Below are 16,239 nucleotides of genomic sequence, written 5' to 3'. Positions count from 1 at the left end.
GACCTCTTAATAGTTGTTTTCTTTAAAGATGGAGTCTATTGTTATTGGTGTAACCAAAAGCAAGAAAATGCGGAACCCACATACATTTGGAGAACGCTGTAAAATGGATTCGTCTATATACACATACCTGATGGCAAGCTTATAACTTTGGCTGGTTGCTACCCCTAAAAAAAAAGTTCAACAACACCTCTTTTTCTAAGAAAAAAAGGCCTGGTTCCATCACAATTTAAACATAAAATATAGAGGGGGAAATGAGCAAGTAAATGGACCACATTCTGAACCAGGACTTCCTGCTCATGTTGAATGGACCACTCCAAAGTGTAATCTAAGGTGCTTATATGATGTGTGCCTATATAATGCCTTCACCATTAATATAAAAACATGCTTCCTGTAACTTAAGGTTTCCCATGGTGGTGGTGGTGGACTTACATACCGTATTTAACATTACAGTGGACAACATGAGAAGTCCGCTCTATTGCGAGGCCTTATGGGAGCAGAGTATAAAAACACTCCCCTCAAACAACAGTCATCTTACACGTGGACTCGGACGTTGCACTTCCACAAATAAATGCTGCAGCAGCTACTTTGGAGCATTAGCCATACAGGTGCATTTACCTGTGCTTCATTTGAAACTCTAAAACCTGATCTCAAAAAAAGAGGGTGGGTGGACCTGCTAGTTCATAGAATCATTTGTAACCAGGGACCCCTGGTGGCAAAAGAAAGTGAAACCACTTAACTCAGTTCACTTGCCTTCAGTTCCGACGTAGGAAATGACACAGAATAGAATTGCAGGGTTCGAAGGGACCCTGCGGGTCATCTGGCATTGCAGGAATCTCAACTAAAGCAACCCTCATGGGGCCATCACGCAATTTATGGGGGAGGGCAGGCTTTATGTTAGTGGGCGCAGAACCTCAGCTTTTGTATTGATTTACTTGATTTGGAGGGGGGCAGCTGCCCCCTTACCCCCATTTGGTTCGGGTCCTAGCCTCCAGAGCAGCAGAAAACAAGCTTGCTCCATCGTCCACGTGACAGCCCTTTAGAAATCTGAAGATGGCTATCGTATCTCCTCTCAGTCTCTTCTCCAAGCTAAACATACGCAGCTCCTTTAACCGTTCGATACAAGGCTTGGTTTCCAGACCCTTGATCTTATCTGTTGCCCTCTTCTGGGCACACTCCAGCTTGTTGACATCCTTCTTAAATTGTGGAGCCCAGAATTGGAGGGCTCCGTATTCCAGGGCTGCTCTGACCAAGGCAGAATATAGTACTATCACTTTCCTCATTCTGGACACTAGGCTTCTGTTGATACAGCCTAGACTAGCGATAGCTTTTTGTGGTTGGCGGTGGGTGTGAACAGGGCCAGATTTAGGTTTGATGAAGCCCTGAGCTACTGAAGGTAATGAGGCCCTTTATATGTCCAGCTGCCCTTTCTCAACAACAAATTGTCACTATTTTTTGTGTTGAATATATGCTATATGGTAATTTATGGACCTGATAGGTATCTAAAGCCTTTTGCACATATTGCCATGCACCCAGTCCATGCAGAATGTAGGCACCCTATACAGTGGTACCTCGGGATGCGAACGGGATCCTTTCCGGAGCCCCGTTCACATCCGGAACAGAATGTAAGAAGCGACAGCACGTCTGCATGTGCGCGGGTCACGTTTCGCCGCTTCCGTGCATGCGTGTGATGTCATTTTTGACCGTCTGCGCATGCACGAGCGGCGAAACCCAGAAGTAACGCACTCCGTTACTTCCGGGTCGCCGCGGAGCGCAACCCGAAAGTGCTCAACCTGAAGTGTATTTATCCCGAGGTATGACTGTATATGGACGCGGGTGACGCTGTCGGTTAAACCACAGAGCCTAGGACTTGCTGATCAGAAGGTTGGCGGTTCGAATCCTCGCGACGGGGTGAGCTCCCGTTGCTCGGTCCCTGCTTCTGCCCACCTAGCAGTTCGAAAGCACGTCAAAGTGTAAGTAGATAAATAGGTACCACTCCGGCGGGAAGGTAAATGGTGTTTCCATGCGCTGCTCTGGTTCACCAGAAGCGGCTTAGTCATGCTGGCCACAAGGCCCGGAAGCTGTACGCCAGCTCCCTCAGCCCATAGAGCGAGACGAGCGCTGCAACCCCAGAGTCGGCCACGACTGGACCTAATGGTCAGGGGTCCCTTTACCTTTACCTATGACTGTATATAGAAATGAGCAAACCAGTGATATTTTAGGGAGCCGGCTAGCAGGCGGGGCCCATGACTTACATCATAGGAGCCTACACAACACAAAACACTGTTGCTGTATGTACGTTTTATTTTATTTGTTTTTCATCTTGTATTTTGGAAATGTAGATCCCGTTTTTTATCCTTACTTTTTTGGGGGGGGGGTCCCCCAAGAGAGTGGGTCCCTAAGCTACAGCTTGTTCAGCTTCTACGTATGAACATGCCCTTCCGAGGAACACCTCGTACAGCGCGGCTGCAGCGATCGCGACTTCGCGCTGCAGGCAGAATCCTACCCATCCCTGACTGCGGTGCTTGCTTGCTTTTTTTAGCAGCCCGCCCCTCCGCCATCCCTGCCGCCTCCTGCCGGTGGCCCCCTTCCCAGCTGTGGCTCCGGCCAGCCTCTTCCTGTTTCCCTCGCCAAAGGATGCGACGTCGGCGCCGCGACCCGGGAGGCGTCGCGCTGCTCGGCCGGCACCTGGCGAGGGGGACCCAGGCATCGTGGCGCCGCCTCCCTCCTAACCCGCTTCTCGTCGGGCTGCTTCCCTCCTTCTCCGCTTTGCCTCGACGTGGAGCGCCGCGGGAGCAGCTGCCAGGCGGAGCCCAGTCGCTCCTTTGCCCGAAGCGCTTTCGTGTGCCGTCCGAGCCAGCAGCCATGGCCGCTGCTGCAGCCGGTTTCTGGCCGGGACCGTCCGAGTGGGTTGATCTCCCGGGGGAGCTTGGGGGAAAGACAGCGATGGGGAGCGAGAGATTTATGGGCACGCAGCCAGGACTGAAGGGAGGGCCGGGGAAGGACCCGAAAGAACGCTACCCCAAGTTCTTGAGCAAGGTTCCCCAAACTTGTTTTTGGTTTTGGACTACATTTCCCATCATCCCCATCATCTCTGGACCAGTGGTCCTGCTAGCTAGGGATGATGGGAGTTGTGGTCCAAAACTAGCTGGAGAGCCCAGTTTGGGAAACCCTGTTCTAGAGCCAAGGGGGTCCCTTCTGATGTTGCTGAACTACAACTCCCATCATCCCTTGCCACTGGCTGTGCTGGCTAAGGGGAACTGGGGTCCAACAGCACCAGTGGTTCCCCATCCTCCTTGTGTAAGTGGGGCAGCCTGCTCTCAAACTGAGCTGACGGTTTCACTCTGGGTGCAGCAGTTCTTCCCTGTAATCTAGGGTTTCTCCAAGTTTTTGAACTTCTTCCCAGCTTTTAACCTCGTTCTCCTTCCTGGTCATCATCAACCACAGATTAATGTTCACAAAAGACACAGTGAAGATTCCCTCTGCTGCCGCCCCCAAGTTGTGTGTGAGCAGAACCTGGGATTTGTATGTTATGTTATTGCTTATTTGTACGTAGCAGCCTTGCCAAATGGCCTCCAAGCAGGGTTGCAAAAATATCAGAATGAGAAACAGACACAGTAATAAAATGAAGCCACACAAGAGTACAAGTGGATGGAAATATCTGGCGACAGCATCCTTCCACCCCCCGCCCCGCCCCGCCCCGCCCCGCCCCGCGCTCCAAATTGCAGCCTTCTCTCTGTTGCTTTACTGACTGGGAAGGAAGCTATGATGTTCACCTGGCTCCCTTTTCTCTGAGCTTGGGTGGAACCCGTGGCTAAATCCCACTAGGACTTGTGAATGTGGCCTCAGTGGATGATAATAGAATGATAATAATTTATTTTTTATACCCCGCCCATCTGGATGGGTTTCCCCAGCCCCTCTGGGTGGCTTCCAACAGAATATTAAAATACAATAGTCTATTAAACATTAAAAGCTTCCCTAAACAGGGCTGCCTTCAGATGTCTTCTAAAAGTCTGGTAGTTGTTTTTCTCTTTGACATCTGGTGGGAGGGCGTTCCACAGGGCAGGTGCCACTACTGAGAAGGGCCTCTGCCTGGTTCCCTGTAACTTGGCTTCTTGCAGTGAGGGAATTGCCAGAAGGCCCTCGGCTCTGGACCTCAGTGTCCAGGCAGAACGATGGGGGTGGAGACACTCCTTCAGGTATACTGGACTGAGGCCATTTAGGGCTTTAAAGGTCAGCACCAGCACTTTGAATTGTGCTCGGAAACATACTGGGAGCCAATGTAGGTCTTCCAAGACCAGTGTTATGTGGCCTCAGCGGCCGCCCCCAGTCGCCAGTCTAGCTGCTGCATTCTGCATTAGTTGTAGTTTCCGGGTCATCTTCAAAGGTAGCCCCACGTAGAGCGCATTGCCGTAGTCCAAGCAGGAGATAACTAGAGCATGCACCACTCTGGCGAGACAGTCTGCAGGCAGGTAGGGTCTCAGCCTGCGTACCAGATGGAGCTGGTAGACAGCTGCCTTCAGGTATACTGGACTGAGGCCATTTAGGGCTTTAAAGGTCAGCACCAGCACTTTGAATTGTGCTCGGAAACATACTGAGAGCCACTGTAGGTCTTCCAAGACTGGTGTTATGGAGTCTTGGCGGTTGTGAATGAGTTGCATGTGGGAGCCAGTGTGAGAGTGGAGCCAGAAGCTCCAGTGAGAAAATGTGCCAGCAACACGGATGCTTCTGATCTCTCCTTCAGGTTGAACTGCAGGAGCGCCTGGTTTCTCTAATGCAGCAGAGGGAAGTGGCAAAAGCGGATGAGAAGAAAATCAAGGAGCTGCTGGCAAGTTTCCAGAGCCACCTGCCTTCCCTTTTCCCCCACCCAGCCTCTTGTTGTTAGAACATTTATTTTTATTTATTTTATTTGTCCAGTTTGTGTACCACCCTTCTTTTTTTGGGAAATGATTTTTATTTGATTTTACAAATTCATTCACATTCAAAATCACAAATAATAAAAATTACACAAGATTCTTCCGAATCTCAAGACTTGCCCCCCTTCCCTCCATGGGCTCTTCAGTTAACTTTTTCAGCTGCATACAGTGGTACCTCGGGTTACATACGCTTCAGGTTACATACTCCACTAACCCAGAAATAGTGCTTCAGGTTAAGAACTTTGCTTCAGGATGAGAACAGAAATCGTGCTCCGGCGGCATGGTGGCAGCAGGAGGCTCCATTGGCTAAAGTGGTGCTTCAGGTTAAGAACAGTTTCAGGTTAAGTACGGACCTCCAGAACGAATTAAGTACTTAACCCAAGGTACCACTGTACTATAAATCCTCGTAGTTTTCAGTCCTCCATTGTATCCAAAGTCTATGCAACATTACAAGAGTTATTTAAGTGTTTACAGTGGTCTGTCAAATATAGTATAAATTTCTCCCATACTTTGTTAAAGTTTTGATCCTCCTGGTTTCTGATTTTCCCAGTCATTTTTGCCATCTCTGCATAATCCAATAGTTTAGCCTGCCAGTCCACTCTGGTAGGGACCTTGTCGTCTTTCGAACCTTGAGCAAGCGGCATCCTTGCAGCTCAATTTGTATACCGCCCTTCATCCAGAGTTCTCGGGGTGGTTCTCATCATCATCATCACCATCATCACCATCATCATAGATACAGTCATACCTCAGGTTACAGATGCTTCAGGTTGCATTTTTTCAGGTTATGGACCGCCGAAACCTGGAAGTACCGGAACAGGTTACTTTTGGGTTTCGGCGGTTGCGCATGTACAGAAGCGCTAAATCACGCTTTGCACGTGCGCAGAAGCGCTGAATTGCAACCCACGCGTGCGCAGACACACCGCTGCGGGTTGCGAACATGCATCCCGCATGGATCACGTTTGCAACCCAAGCGTCCACTGTATATAAAATAAAAGGTGCCTTTTCTCCCCGTTTTTAAACTTCCACTTGCAAGCTCCTTGTGGCAGAGACTTCTTTCATTCCCTTCAGGGCACTATACCCTTGTGAGGCCCCCCCCTTGCCAACTCCAGAAGTCGTTGTGCTATGACCCTTCATCAGCCCCAGGCCACTACAGCTCTCCTTTGCTGCCCCCCAAGCTGGTTTTCACTGGAGAGGGCAGTGCTTGTGGAATTTCCTCATTGGTTGGGCCTGGGTTGGTTGGCCAATCAAAACATGCCCTGGGAGGAGTCTGGGCAAAGCTTGCAGATCCCATCCATCCTAGGCATGGGAAGAGGTCTGTTGCATCAGACCTAAGGCCCATCTCGTCCAGCATCGTGTTTTTACAGTGGCCCGAAGCAGGACCCAATTGCAACAGCCCTCTACCTACTTGTGATTCCAGCAACTGGTACTCAGGGATATGCTACTTTCAATGCTGAAGATCATTGTAGCTATCATGGCTAGTGACCACTGGTAGGTTCATCCTCCAGGAATTTGCCTATCCCCCCTAAAACTCATTTAAGTTGATGGCCGTCACTATAAAGGTAAAGGTAAAGGTAAAGGTAAAGGGAGGCCTGACCATTAGGTCCAGTCATGGCCGACTCTGGGGTTGCGGCGCTCATCTTGCTTTACTGGCCGAGGGAGCCGGCGTACAGCTTCCGGGTCATGTCGCCAGCATGACTAAGCTGCTTCTGGCGAACTTGCACTTTGACGCACTTTCGAACTGCTAGGTTGGCAGGAGCAGGGACCGAGCAATGGGAGCTCACCCCGTCGCAGGGATTCGAACCGGCAACCTTCTGATCGGCAAGTCCTAGGCTCAGTGGTTTAACCCACAGCGCCACCCGCGTCCCGGCCATCACTATACCTGGTTGCAAATCCCGTAGTTTAATTGATGTGCCGTGTGGCAAAGTCCTTTTGTTTGCCCTGAATCTTCTAACATTCAGCTTCGTTGGCTTTCCCAGAGTTCTAGTATGAGAGGAAGAGCGACACACACACATCTTCCTATCCAAATTCTCCACACTGCATAATTTTCTGCCCCTACTGATTGACCTTTTCTCTCTTCGAGTTCTAGCATTAGGAAAGAAGAAGAAAAACCTTTTCTCTATCCCTTTTCTCTATGCCATCCAGAACACTATAAGCTTCCATCATGCCTTGCTTTTTCTCCAAACTAAAAGGTCCCAAACTCTGACAGCCATTCCTCATAAGAGAGTCACTCTATCCCCCTTGATGATTTGGGTGGCTCTTTTCTGAACCTCTTCCACCTCTACAGTATCCTTTTTGAGGAGAGGCAACCAGAACTGGACACGGTATTCCAACTGAGGGGGCAAAATAGATCTGCATCATGATACGGATAATAATAATAATAATAATATTTTATTTATACCCCGCCCTCCCCAGCTCAGGGCGGCTAACACCAGTAAAATTACAATAAAAGCATACTAGGGGAAGAAAAAAAACCCCAATTTAAAATACGGGTTAAAATACAATTTAAAACGCAGCCTCATTTTAATAGTAGCCCATAGATCAAAACCGTAAGGTGAGGGAAACATAAGGGTCAGACTGAGTCCAAACCAAAGGCCAGGTGTCTTGCAGGCCCTGCGGAAAGATGTCAAGTCTCGCAGGGCCCTAGTCTCTTGTGACAGAGCGTTCCAGCAAGTCGGGGCCAGTACTGAAAAGGCCCTGGCCCTAGCTGAGACCAATCTAACCACCTTACGACTTGGGACCTCCAAAGTGTTGTCATTTGTGGACCTTAAGGTCTGTGGGGCATACCAGGAGATGCTTTAGTTTCAATTCCTTTCCTAATGACCCCTACTGTGGAATTCACCTTTTCCACCGCTGCTGGATGCTGAGTTGTCCTCAAATTGATGTTTTTCTCCCTTTCTTGGTGTCCCCGCTTTGTTCCCTTCTTTGGATTGTAGAAATGGATCGAAGCAGAGAAGCAGAAAATCATCCAGGAATGGAAGCAGCTCCGTGAGTTTATGAAGGAGCAGGAGCAGCTTCTGCTGAGTTGGCTGGAGATGCTGGACAGGAAGATTGCACAGAAAAGGGAGGAGACCCTCTCCAAGCTCTGCCTGGAGATTACCCTGCTTGAGGATTTGCTTGGCGGAAAAGGAGTGGAGATGGAGGAGCCAAATCATCTCCGGCAGGTGAGGCTGGGCTGTTGAACCTTGGCAAGAGTCTCTCTTGATTCTGCTCTGCCTGGGAGGCCCTTTTTGAAAGCGTGAGTGGGACGGTTCTCCCGAATTTGAGTGTTTGAAGGCCATGACAGCTTAGGCCTCAAATATCTGAAAGGCCTTTCCTACCGGCCCTCTTGGGTGCTAAGATCAACAGAATACTCTTGGCGCTTCCACCATACCTGCAAGAGTACCGGGGGAAAACAGAGCAGCCCGTTTTCTCACATGAGAGCATGGCGGCCATTTTGGTTTCCATGATCTTGTGTGATTTCGCGTCAAGATCTTGCCCGGAAAGAAAGCACTCCCCCTCCTTGAAAAAGTGTGCTGTGGGGTACTGTGCTAGCATGGCCCTGAAATTGCACATATTTTGGGTTCCATGAGTCATGTGACTCACATGAGAGCATAGGCTGGAAGACATGTGTCCTGGTTTCGGGACTCAAAATGTCAGAGGGTATACTTCTACTGTAGCACCCTTTGAGGTTCAGGTGGATGTCGGCCCAGGAGAGGGTCTTCTTAGTGGTGGCCCCTAAATGTGAAACTCCCTCCATACAGAGGTGTGCCTGGCACCTTCATTATACAGCTTTCATCATACACTGAAGACATACCTCTTTACTCTGGCCTCCAATGCCTGGGATGAGGTATTTTAGGAGCCATCCTATTGTGTCTGTACATTTTAATTTTAACTGCATTTAATACTGCATTTTTATTGATATAATCTGTCCTGGGACCCTACGGTGAAGGGTGGGTAAGAAATCTGATGCTGGTGGTTATTAATAATGATGATAATGAGAGCTTAAAGGCCAAAAGAAGGGTGATCATGGGCTGAGGGAAGGGGTGGAGGTCCCATTCGGGCACGATCCTCCGTTGCTAGGATCACACAGCCCCCATCTGCACCATACATTTACAGCAGCATAATACCACTCTGAGCAGTTATTGCTTCCCTCAAAGAATCCTGGGAACTGTGTTTTCTTTGTTTTCTTTCTTAAAAATAATTTTTATTGAATTTTTTTATGTTACAAAAAACATTACAACCATACTACCACTAAATATAATTGAGAAATAAAAATTACATACATCAATATTTAGTTTGTTATTTGTTATTTACCGTCTCATTTCCTACCAAACATTCCATACACAAACGCACATATGACAGACACACACACACACACAATGATAATAATGAAAGTAAATATTTCCCCCCTTTTATCTTACAAAATCTTTTCTTCAACTTTGCCTTCCTGTCAAGTCCCTTTGCATATATTTTATCTTACAATCGAATGTACACCAAACAATAAACCTTTCTATATAAATTTTCCAATACATTCTGAAAACATAATAAATCCTCTGTTGTTGTCCACCTCCTTTTTGTTCCTTCATCACTCGAATGCTAGCATGGAGTCAAAACTATTATTGTATTTTTGAACATATCTTCTATAACCATCCCATTTTCCCGCAAATTTTTGCTTTGAGTTTCCTCTGCGTTTCCTAGTCAACTGAGCCATCTCCATGGGAACTGTGTTTTCTTAAGGGTGCTGAGAGTTACTGGGCGACCCCTATTCCCCTCCCGGCGCTACAGTTCCCAGAGTTTCCTGGGAAGAGGGACGGACCAAGAACTGTAGCTCTTGTGAGGGGAATAGGGGTCTCCCGACAATTCTATTAACAAAATAGGATCCTTTGTGGGAATCCAGGACGGCTTCAGGCGGTGTGTTCCTGCTTTAAATTGATAGTGCAGATGGATGCAGAGGGGTTACAAGGCCCAAGAAGCCATAACAGCCCCACGATCTGCCACTGACACCCCCTTTTTTGTCTTCCCCACTAGGGCTGCTTCAGAAGCACAGGGAACAGGTGAGTCTCTTTCCCTTTGTGGCTTGGCCGGGATAGATCCTGCGACGAAAACTGGGACTGCAGGGTTGTCTGGGAGTGAGATTACACCTCGTCTTCTCTCCCTCTTCTTCCTTCCCCCAGTATGGAAGATGGCGCGTCACCAAAAGCAGAACTCGACTTGGAGGAGCTCGAACAGAGAGTCAGCTGTTTCTCTGAGAAAAAGGACACCCTGCAGGAAGTGATGTTGCAGTTCAAAGGTGGTCAAAGGTCCCGCTCCCTTCCCTGCCCTGCCTCCCTCAGTTTTTGAACGTGTAGCGAAATTCTTTTAGGTTCGAGTCGATTTCATTATTAGATATATGGGGGAATAGATCCATAAAAGGACATGGAAAGTAAGTAACATGCAGTGCCGTAGGAACCAATTTTGTCATGTTCTAGTTTGGTGCTGGAACTTACAGGGCCAACCTTCTGGCCCAAAGATGAGCACTTCTCTATGGTTCCATAGCCTCCCTCCCAGTGCTGCCAGACTGGCGATGTGCTGTGGGAGGTGTCTGGCTTTTCAGGCTCAGGTGTCCGTGAGGGTCCAGGCTCTGGCCCTGGTGGTCTGGGAGATCTCCACCTTTGCAGGTAAACTCTGACAGGTGCATAGGACCTCCCACCTATTGGTCACCCGGTGGCAAAAGTTGGCTCGCAGGAGTACAGGGAGATAAAGGTCTGACCCACAGAGCCAAAAATGTTCCTTACTCCTGCTGTAGTTGCCCCCTGCGCAAGGCAGGGGGTTCGGCTAGATGAGCTCCAGGTTACCTTTCCACCTCAGGGTGCTATTACGAGGAAATTTTGCGTTGTCTCTGTAACCCAGAAGGAGAGTGGTGCACTGCTGCTGAGTGATACAAGCTTCCTAAAGCTACCCAGTCAGTTCACTGGTGAGCTACACCCGTTCTCTGCACTCTCGCAGCCTCAGTTTTCCCATCTGTAAACTGGGAATAAGGTGGCCTATTTCACAAGAGGCTTTTGTGAGGGTCAGACAGTTACATTCCCAAATATTTTGGGCCGGTTGGACTGTTGATACATCCTTGCTAATTCTCGGGAGTATAAAATATTCTCTTCCTTGCTTTGTTTCTCCCTACCCAGAGACCTTACGGATGGAGCTGGAGGGTGACACAGGTACGTCTCGGAGTGCCTGATGGAGAGAGAGACTAAAACAAGACTGGTCAAAAGGAGGAGCAATAGGCACACCTGGGCCTCCAGGACAGGTCCATCAGCCACATATTGTGGCTGCTCCAGAGCTTGACCATCACTGCCACCTGGTTTTTGCATTACAGGGCAGGTAGCAGGAAATGATGGTTTATTGAGCGCATGATGCAGCCACCATGCCAAAGCCAAGTAGGTCAGTGCCTGGGATGGGAGGCTGCTAAGGAGTCCCATGTACACTGCCTTAAGTCCCATGATTAAAGTGGAGGGTAAAGTCATTACAGTCATACCTCATGTTGCGTTTGGTTCATGTTGCGTCTTTTGCTTGCGAGCACGGCAAACCCAGAAGTGTATACAGTGGTACCTCGGGATGCGAACGGGATCCGTTCCGGAGCCCCGTTCGCATCCTGAAGCGAATGCAACCCACGCATGTGCATGCATGGGGCGCGTTTTGCCGCTACCGTGCATGCGTGTGATGTCATTTTGACCGTCTGCGAATGCACGCGCTCCATTGCTTCCAGGTCGCCGCGGAACGTAACCCAAAAATACTTAACTTGACGCACATTTATCCCGAGGTATGACTGTACTTCTGAGTTTCACTGTGTGTGTGCGTGTGCGCAGAAGCGTTCTTCACACATGCGCAGAAGCAGCGCTGTAGTTACAGACTTTTCAGGGTGCGAACGGCACCCTGGAACAGATCGAGTCCGTAACTAGAGGTACCACTGTTTACAGATGTAGCAAACTAACTAACTAAAGATGTCATTTGCCTGATGTTTCCCATGTTGTGCTTTCCGTCTTGGACAGGCTTCAGAATAATATCCATGTTTCAGTCCAGAGCAATGCCTCCTCACGACGATCAGCCAGTGGAGATTCTCAGAGAAGGTTTATGTGCAGCCGAAGGAACTCAGGTATGTAGGTGCAGAGATACCCAGGACACAAAATAGCCATGTTTCTGGAAGGAAGCCAAAGAACTGATCATGCTACTGAATGCTGCTCTTCTCAGCTGTTACCGTATAGCAGCCATTTCTTGCCACATTCTTCCTTTAGTGTAATGAGGGCTAGAACCTTGATTGTAGGAACGTTAAGAAGAGCTGGATCCGGCCAATGGCCCGTCTGGCCTGGCATCCACTAGCTCTCATGGTGGCAAACCAGAAGCCTATGGGAAGCCCATAAGAGGGTCCTAAGTGCGGCTGCAGCTGCCCCACTGGTAATTCTTGGCAATAGGATTGTTTTCAGTTAGGCAATAAAACGCAAGCTGCTAGATTATCCGTGTGCACAAACAGCATGGCTCATGTGGCACGGGTTCAAATTAAAGACTGCTAGCGCATGCTCAAGATCTAGAGCGGCGAAGCTGCTGGACTACAACTCCCACTGTCCTTGACCATTGACCAGACTAGCTGAGGCTGATGGGAACTGGAGTCTGTCAACATCTGAAGGGCAATGGGTCCCCCATCCTTGACCAATGGGCTCTGCGTCTGATTGTAGATTTGAATTGGGGTCTCTTCCGTCTTCGTTCCAAAACTCCAGCCGCAGCACCATGTTGAAACTCACATAGTGCCCCAATGTATGAAAGGAATAACTTAGGAACTCCAATATACCCATTTGTGTACCAGTTACTAGATTCCAAATTGCACATCTGATGGATAAGAAAATCCTGTGTGCATAGCCCACGAAGCTTCTGCTTTTACTTCTCTGACTGTATCTTTCAGAAAGCATGAAACCCTTTTTTTCCAGGGTCTTCTGGTCTTGGATCAGGTACCTGAACACCATAGCATCGAACAGTGGACTTCCAAGGAACCCAGGAAGAGACCATTGAGCAGAGGCCTAGGGGAACACAAGGAAGGTGAATTGGACTTAGCTATATGTTTCTCTCATTCTGGTAATTACCTCTTGGGTCCCACCAACAGAAACTTTTGTAATGTTTGCCTTTTGCCCCAGTAGGGAACGGGATGAAAAGTGAGGACGAGATCAAGGTCTTTCAGCGGAAGGACCAGACACAAAGGGAGCAGAATATGACTGCGCCAGGCGAATGCCACAAGGTTGTTCTGAAGAATCTCTTTTTTAAAAAAATTAGTTTTGTTAGCATATCATTTTCAACGATTATTAAACATACTTTTATATCTTATACAATTTTTTTGACTTCCATCAATCACATCTGAAAATTTTCTAATCTTTTTCACTTAATTTACATTTCTTACTTCCACTATTGCATTTAAATATAGCTAATATCACCAGTGTGGTGTAGTGGTTAAGAGCGGTAGACTCGTAATCTGGTGAACCGGGTTCGCGTCTCCACTCCTCCACATGCAGCTGCTGGGTGACCTTGGGCCAGTCACACTTCTCTGAAGTCTCTCAGCCCCACTCACCTCACAGAGTGTTTGTTGTGGAGGAAGGGAAAGGAGAACGTGAGCTGCTTTGAGACTCCTTAGGGTAGTGATAAAGCGGGATATCGAATCTAAACTCCTCCTCCTCTTCTTCTTCTTCTTCTTCTTCTTCTTCTTCTTCTTCTTCTTCTCTTCTTTCTCTTTGCAATATTTCATATATTCCTCCTTACAAAACTTCTTGTAGTCCTACTAGCGTAATTTGTTGATTACAGTTGCTCTTCGAATAATTTGTATATTTCTTCCAATCTTCCGTGAATCTCTGGTCCCGCAGGTTTCGAATCCTTCCTGTCATCTTGTTCTGAAGAATCTCAAAAGGGAAGAGCCAATTGCAACCGAGTACACGTTTGAGAATAACGTGCCAGGATTCCAAGGCCACCCAAGCTGCCGGGAAACCGGAGGACCCCAAGCCCTGCTGGAGAAGAAGCCCCACGAATGCCCGGCCTGCGAGAAAAGCTTCCGCCGGTTTTCCACCCTGGTTACCCACCAGCGCATCCACACTGGGGAGAGGCCTTACCAGTGCCGCCAGTGCGGCAAGAGCTTCAGCCAGAGCTCCAACCTTTTCCGGCACCAGAAAATCCACACGGGCGAGAGGCTCCACAGCTGCCCCGAGTGCGGGAAGTGCTTCTGCTTTGCCTCGGACGTTGCCAAACACCAGAAAGTCCACCGGGTGGGGAGGTCCCTGACGTGCTCCGTGTGTGGGAGAGGTTTCAGGGGCTCCACGGCCCTCGCCCGACACCAGCGGACTCACTCGAGCGCCAAGCCTTACAAGTGCCCCGACTGCGGCAAAAGCTTCCGGTTTAATTGCTTCCTGCTGGCTCACCGGAAGACGCACACCGGAGAGAAACCGCATAGATGTGCTTCGTGCGGGAAAAGCTTCGGCTCGCGCTCGGCCCTCTATGCTCACCGCCGGGGCCATACGGACGAGAAGCCCTTTAAGTGTCCGGACTGCGGGAAGGGCTTTGGCCAGAATTCGACCCTGAAGACGCACCAGAGAGTTCATACGAACGAGAAGCCCTACCGGTGCTCAGACTGTGGGAAAGGCTTCGGCCAGCACTGCACCCTTCTGAAACACTGGATAATCCACACCGGGTATAAGCCTTACCCGTGTGGCGAATGCGGCAAGAGCTTCAATCGCAGCTCCACCCTTTTGGCCCACAAAAGGATCCACACGGGGAGAAGCCGTTTGCATGCGCTGATTGTGGGAAAAGCTTCACTCAAAACGGGCACCTGATTTGACACCGGACGGTCCATGCCAAAGATGCGGGAGCCCGCTAAACTAAGGCTGCGCAGAGACCAGAAATGAATCCAGTTCTCGCTAAGGGCTGAAGATGCTTGATCTGGATGGCTGGTCCAGCAGCTGTAATAATAATAATAATAATAATAATAATAATAATAATAATAATAATAATAATACTTCTTTTATTATTTGTACCCCAGCCATCTGACTGTGTTGTCCCAGCCGCACTAGGCAGCTTCCAACAAGTATACAGTGGTACCTCTGGTTAAGTACTTAATTCGTTCCGGAGGTCCGTTCTTAACCTGAAACTGTTCTTAACCTGAAGCACCACTTTAGCTAATGGGGCCTCCCGCTGCCGCCGCGCCGCCGGAGCACGATTTCTGCTCTCATCCTGAAGCAAAGTTCTTAACCCGAGGTACCATTTCTGGGTTAGCGGAGTCTGTAACCTGAAGCGTATGTAACCCTGTAAAAGCATGTACCACTGTAAAAGCATAATAAAACATCAAACATTGACAACTTCCCTTCACAGGGCTGCCTTCAGAGGGTTCCACAGGGTGGGTGCCACTACCGAGAAGGCCCTCTGCCTGTACAAGCACTTAGGGTAGCCTGAATGGTTAGAGCGTGGCGCTGATAACACCAAGGTTGCAGGTTTGATTCCCATTTGGGACAGCTGCATATTTCTGCATTGCAGAAGTTTGGAATAGAGGGCCCCTTCCAGCTTGATGATTCTACGACTCCTGCTCTTGGAGGTACATGGGGACAGCTTAAGCTGAAAAACTGTTTTCATTTGGGCTGCGTGGGGGCATTTAAAAAAATAATAATTGGGAGGAGTGGCTTGGTAGGTTTGCAAGCTGCTGGGAACTGGTGCCTCTGCAGAGTGGGTGATAGGAAGAGGGAAGATGATCTGAATCCCCCTTTGGATCTTGAAGTATGGGTTCCCCCAACAAAATTTTAAAATTTGGCTTTGTAATTTGGAATTTATGTGATGTGATTTAATTTGATGTGATTGGCCAGTTAATAAAAATTATTTAAAAAGGAAGAGAGAAACACCCCCCCCCCCCATATACACACTAATTGTGGATACTAGTGCCTGTGAGGCTGGAGCTGAACAGTAGGTGGCGCCAGAGCCAGTGTCCAGCAGAGTCAATGACTTGTGTCCCCATCCTCCTTCCTGCTGATTTCTCAAAGGGGGAAACAGACTAGGAGGAGGGAGCTGACAGGCAGTTCCACCAGCTGGGCTAGCTATCAGGAAGGCAAGCAGAGCTGGAGAAATCAAGACTGTTGTTGGCAGAGCAGTATGATCGCATCTGAGCAGCAGCGCCATACAAAAGTGTTTGCCTTGCAGACTCTTGTCTGCTTCTTCCAATAACTTTTTTAAAAATAATAATGGTTAGTCCATACAGTGGTACCTCGGGTTAAGAACTTAATTTGTTCTGGAGGTCTGTTCTTAACCTGAAACTGTTCTTAACCTGAAGCACCACTTTCGCTGATGGGGCCTCCCACTG

The 16,239-nt window shown here is 48.7% G+C and overlaps 1 protein-coding gene and 1 long non-coding RNA gene across 2 annotated transcripts; both read left to right on the top strand.

The window, feature by feature from the left end:
* The first annotated feature begins 2,664 nt into the window (after window positions 1–2,664).
* On the top strand, window positions 2,665–5,013 carry LOC310757470. The gene is made up of 2 exons (XR_014545240.1): window positions 2,665–2,903; window positions 4,742–5,013. It is a non-coding gene; the product is annotated as an uncharacterized lncRNA (long non-coding RNA).
* A 1,371-nt stretch (window positions 5,014–6,384) lies between these two features.
* LOC310758129 (uncharacterized protein) lies at window positions 6,385–15,626 on the top strand (the record flags this gene model as incomplete). The annotated part of the gene is made up of 10 exons (XM_083604064.1): window positions 6,385–6,401; window positions 7,198–7,234; window positions 7,847–8,074; window positions 9,921–9,946; window positions 10,067–10,182; window positions 11,054–11,086; window positions 11,918–12,021; window positions 12,848–12,956; window positions 13,055–13,152; window positions 13,769–15,626. 10 exons carry the CDS (start codon window positions 6,385–6,387, stop codon window positions 14,726–14,728), a joined length of 1,728 nt encoding a protein of 575 aa, XP_083460190.1. The 3' UTR covers window positions 14,729–15,626.
* Window positions 15,627–16,239: the final 613 nt, after the last annotated feature.

Source organism: Podarcis filfolensis (assembly GCF_964270895.1).
Source record: "Podarcis filfolensis genome assembly, chromosome: 2".
NCBI classification, from domain to species: Eukaryota; Metazoa; Chordata; class Lepidosauria; order Squamata; family Lacertidae; genus Podarcis; species Podarcis filfolensis.
This window is presented reverse-complemented; position numbering and strand designations above follow the sequence as displayed.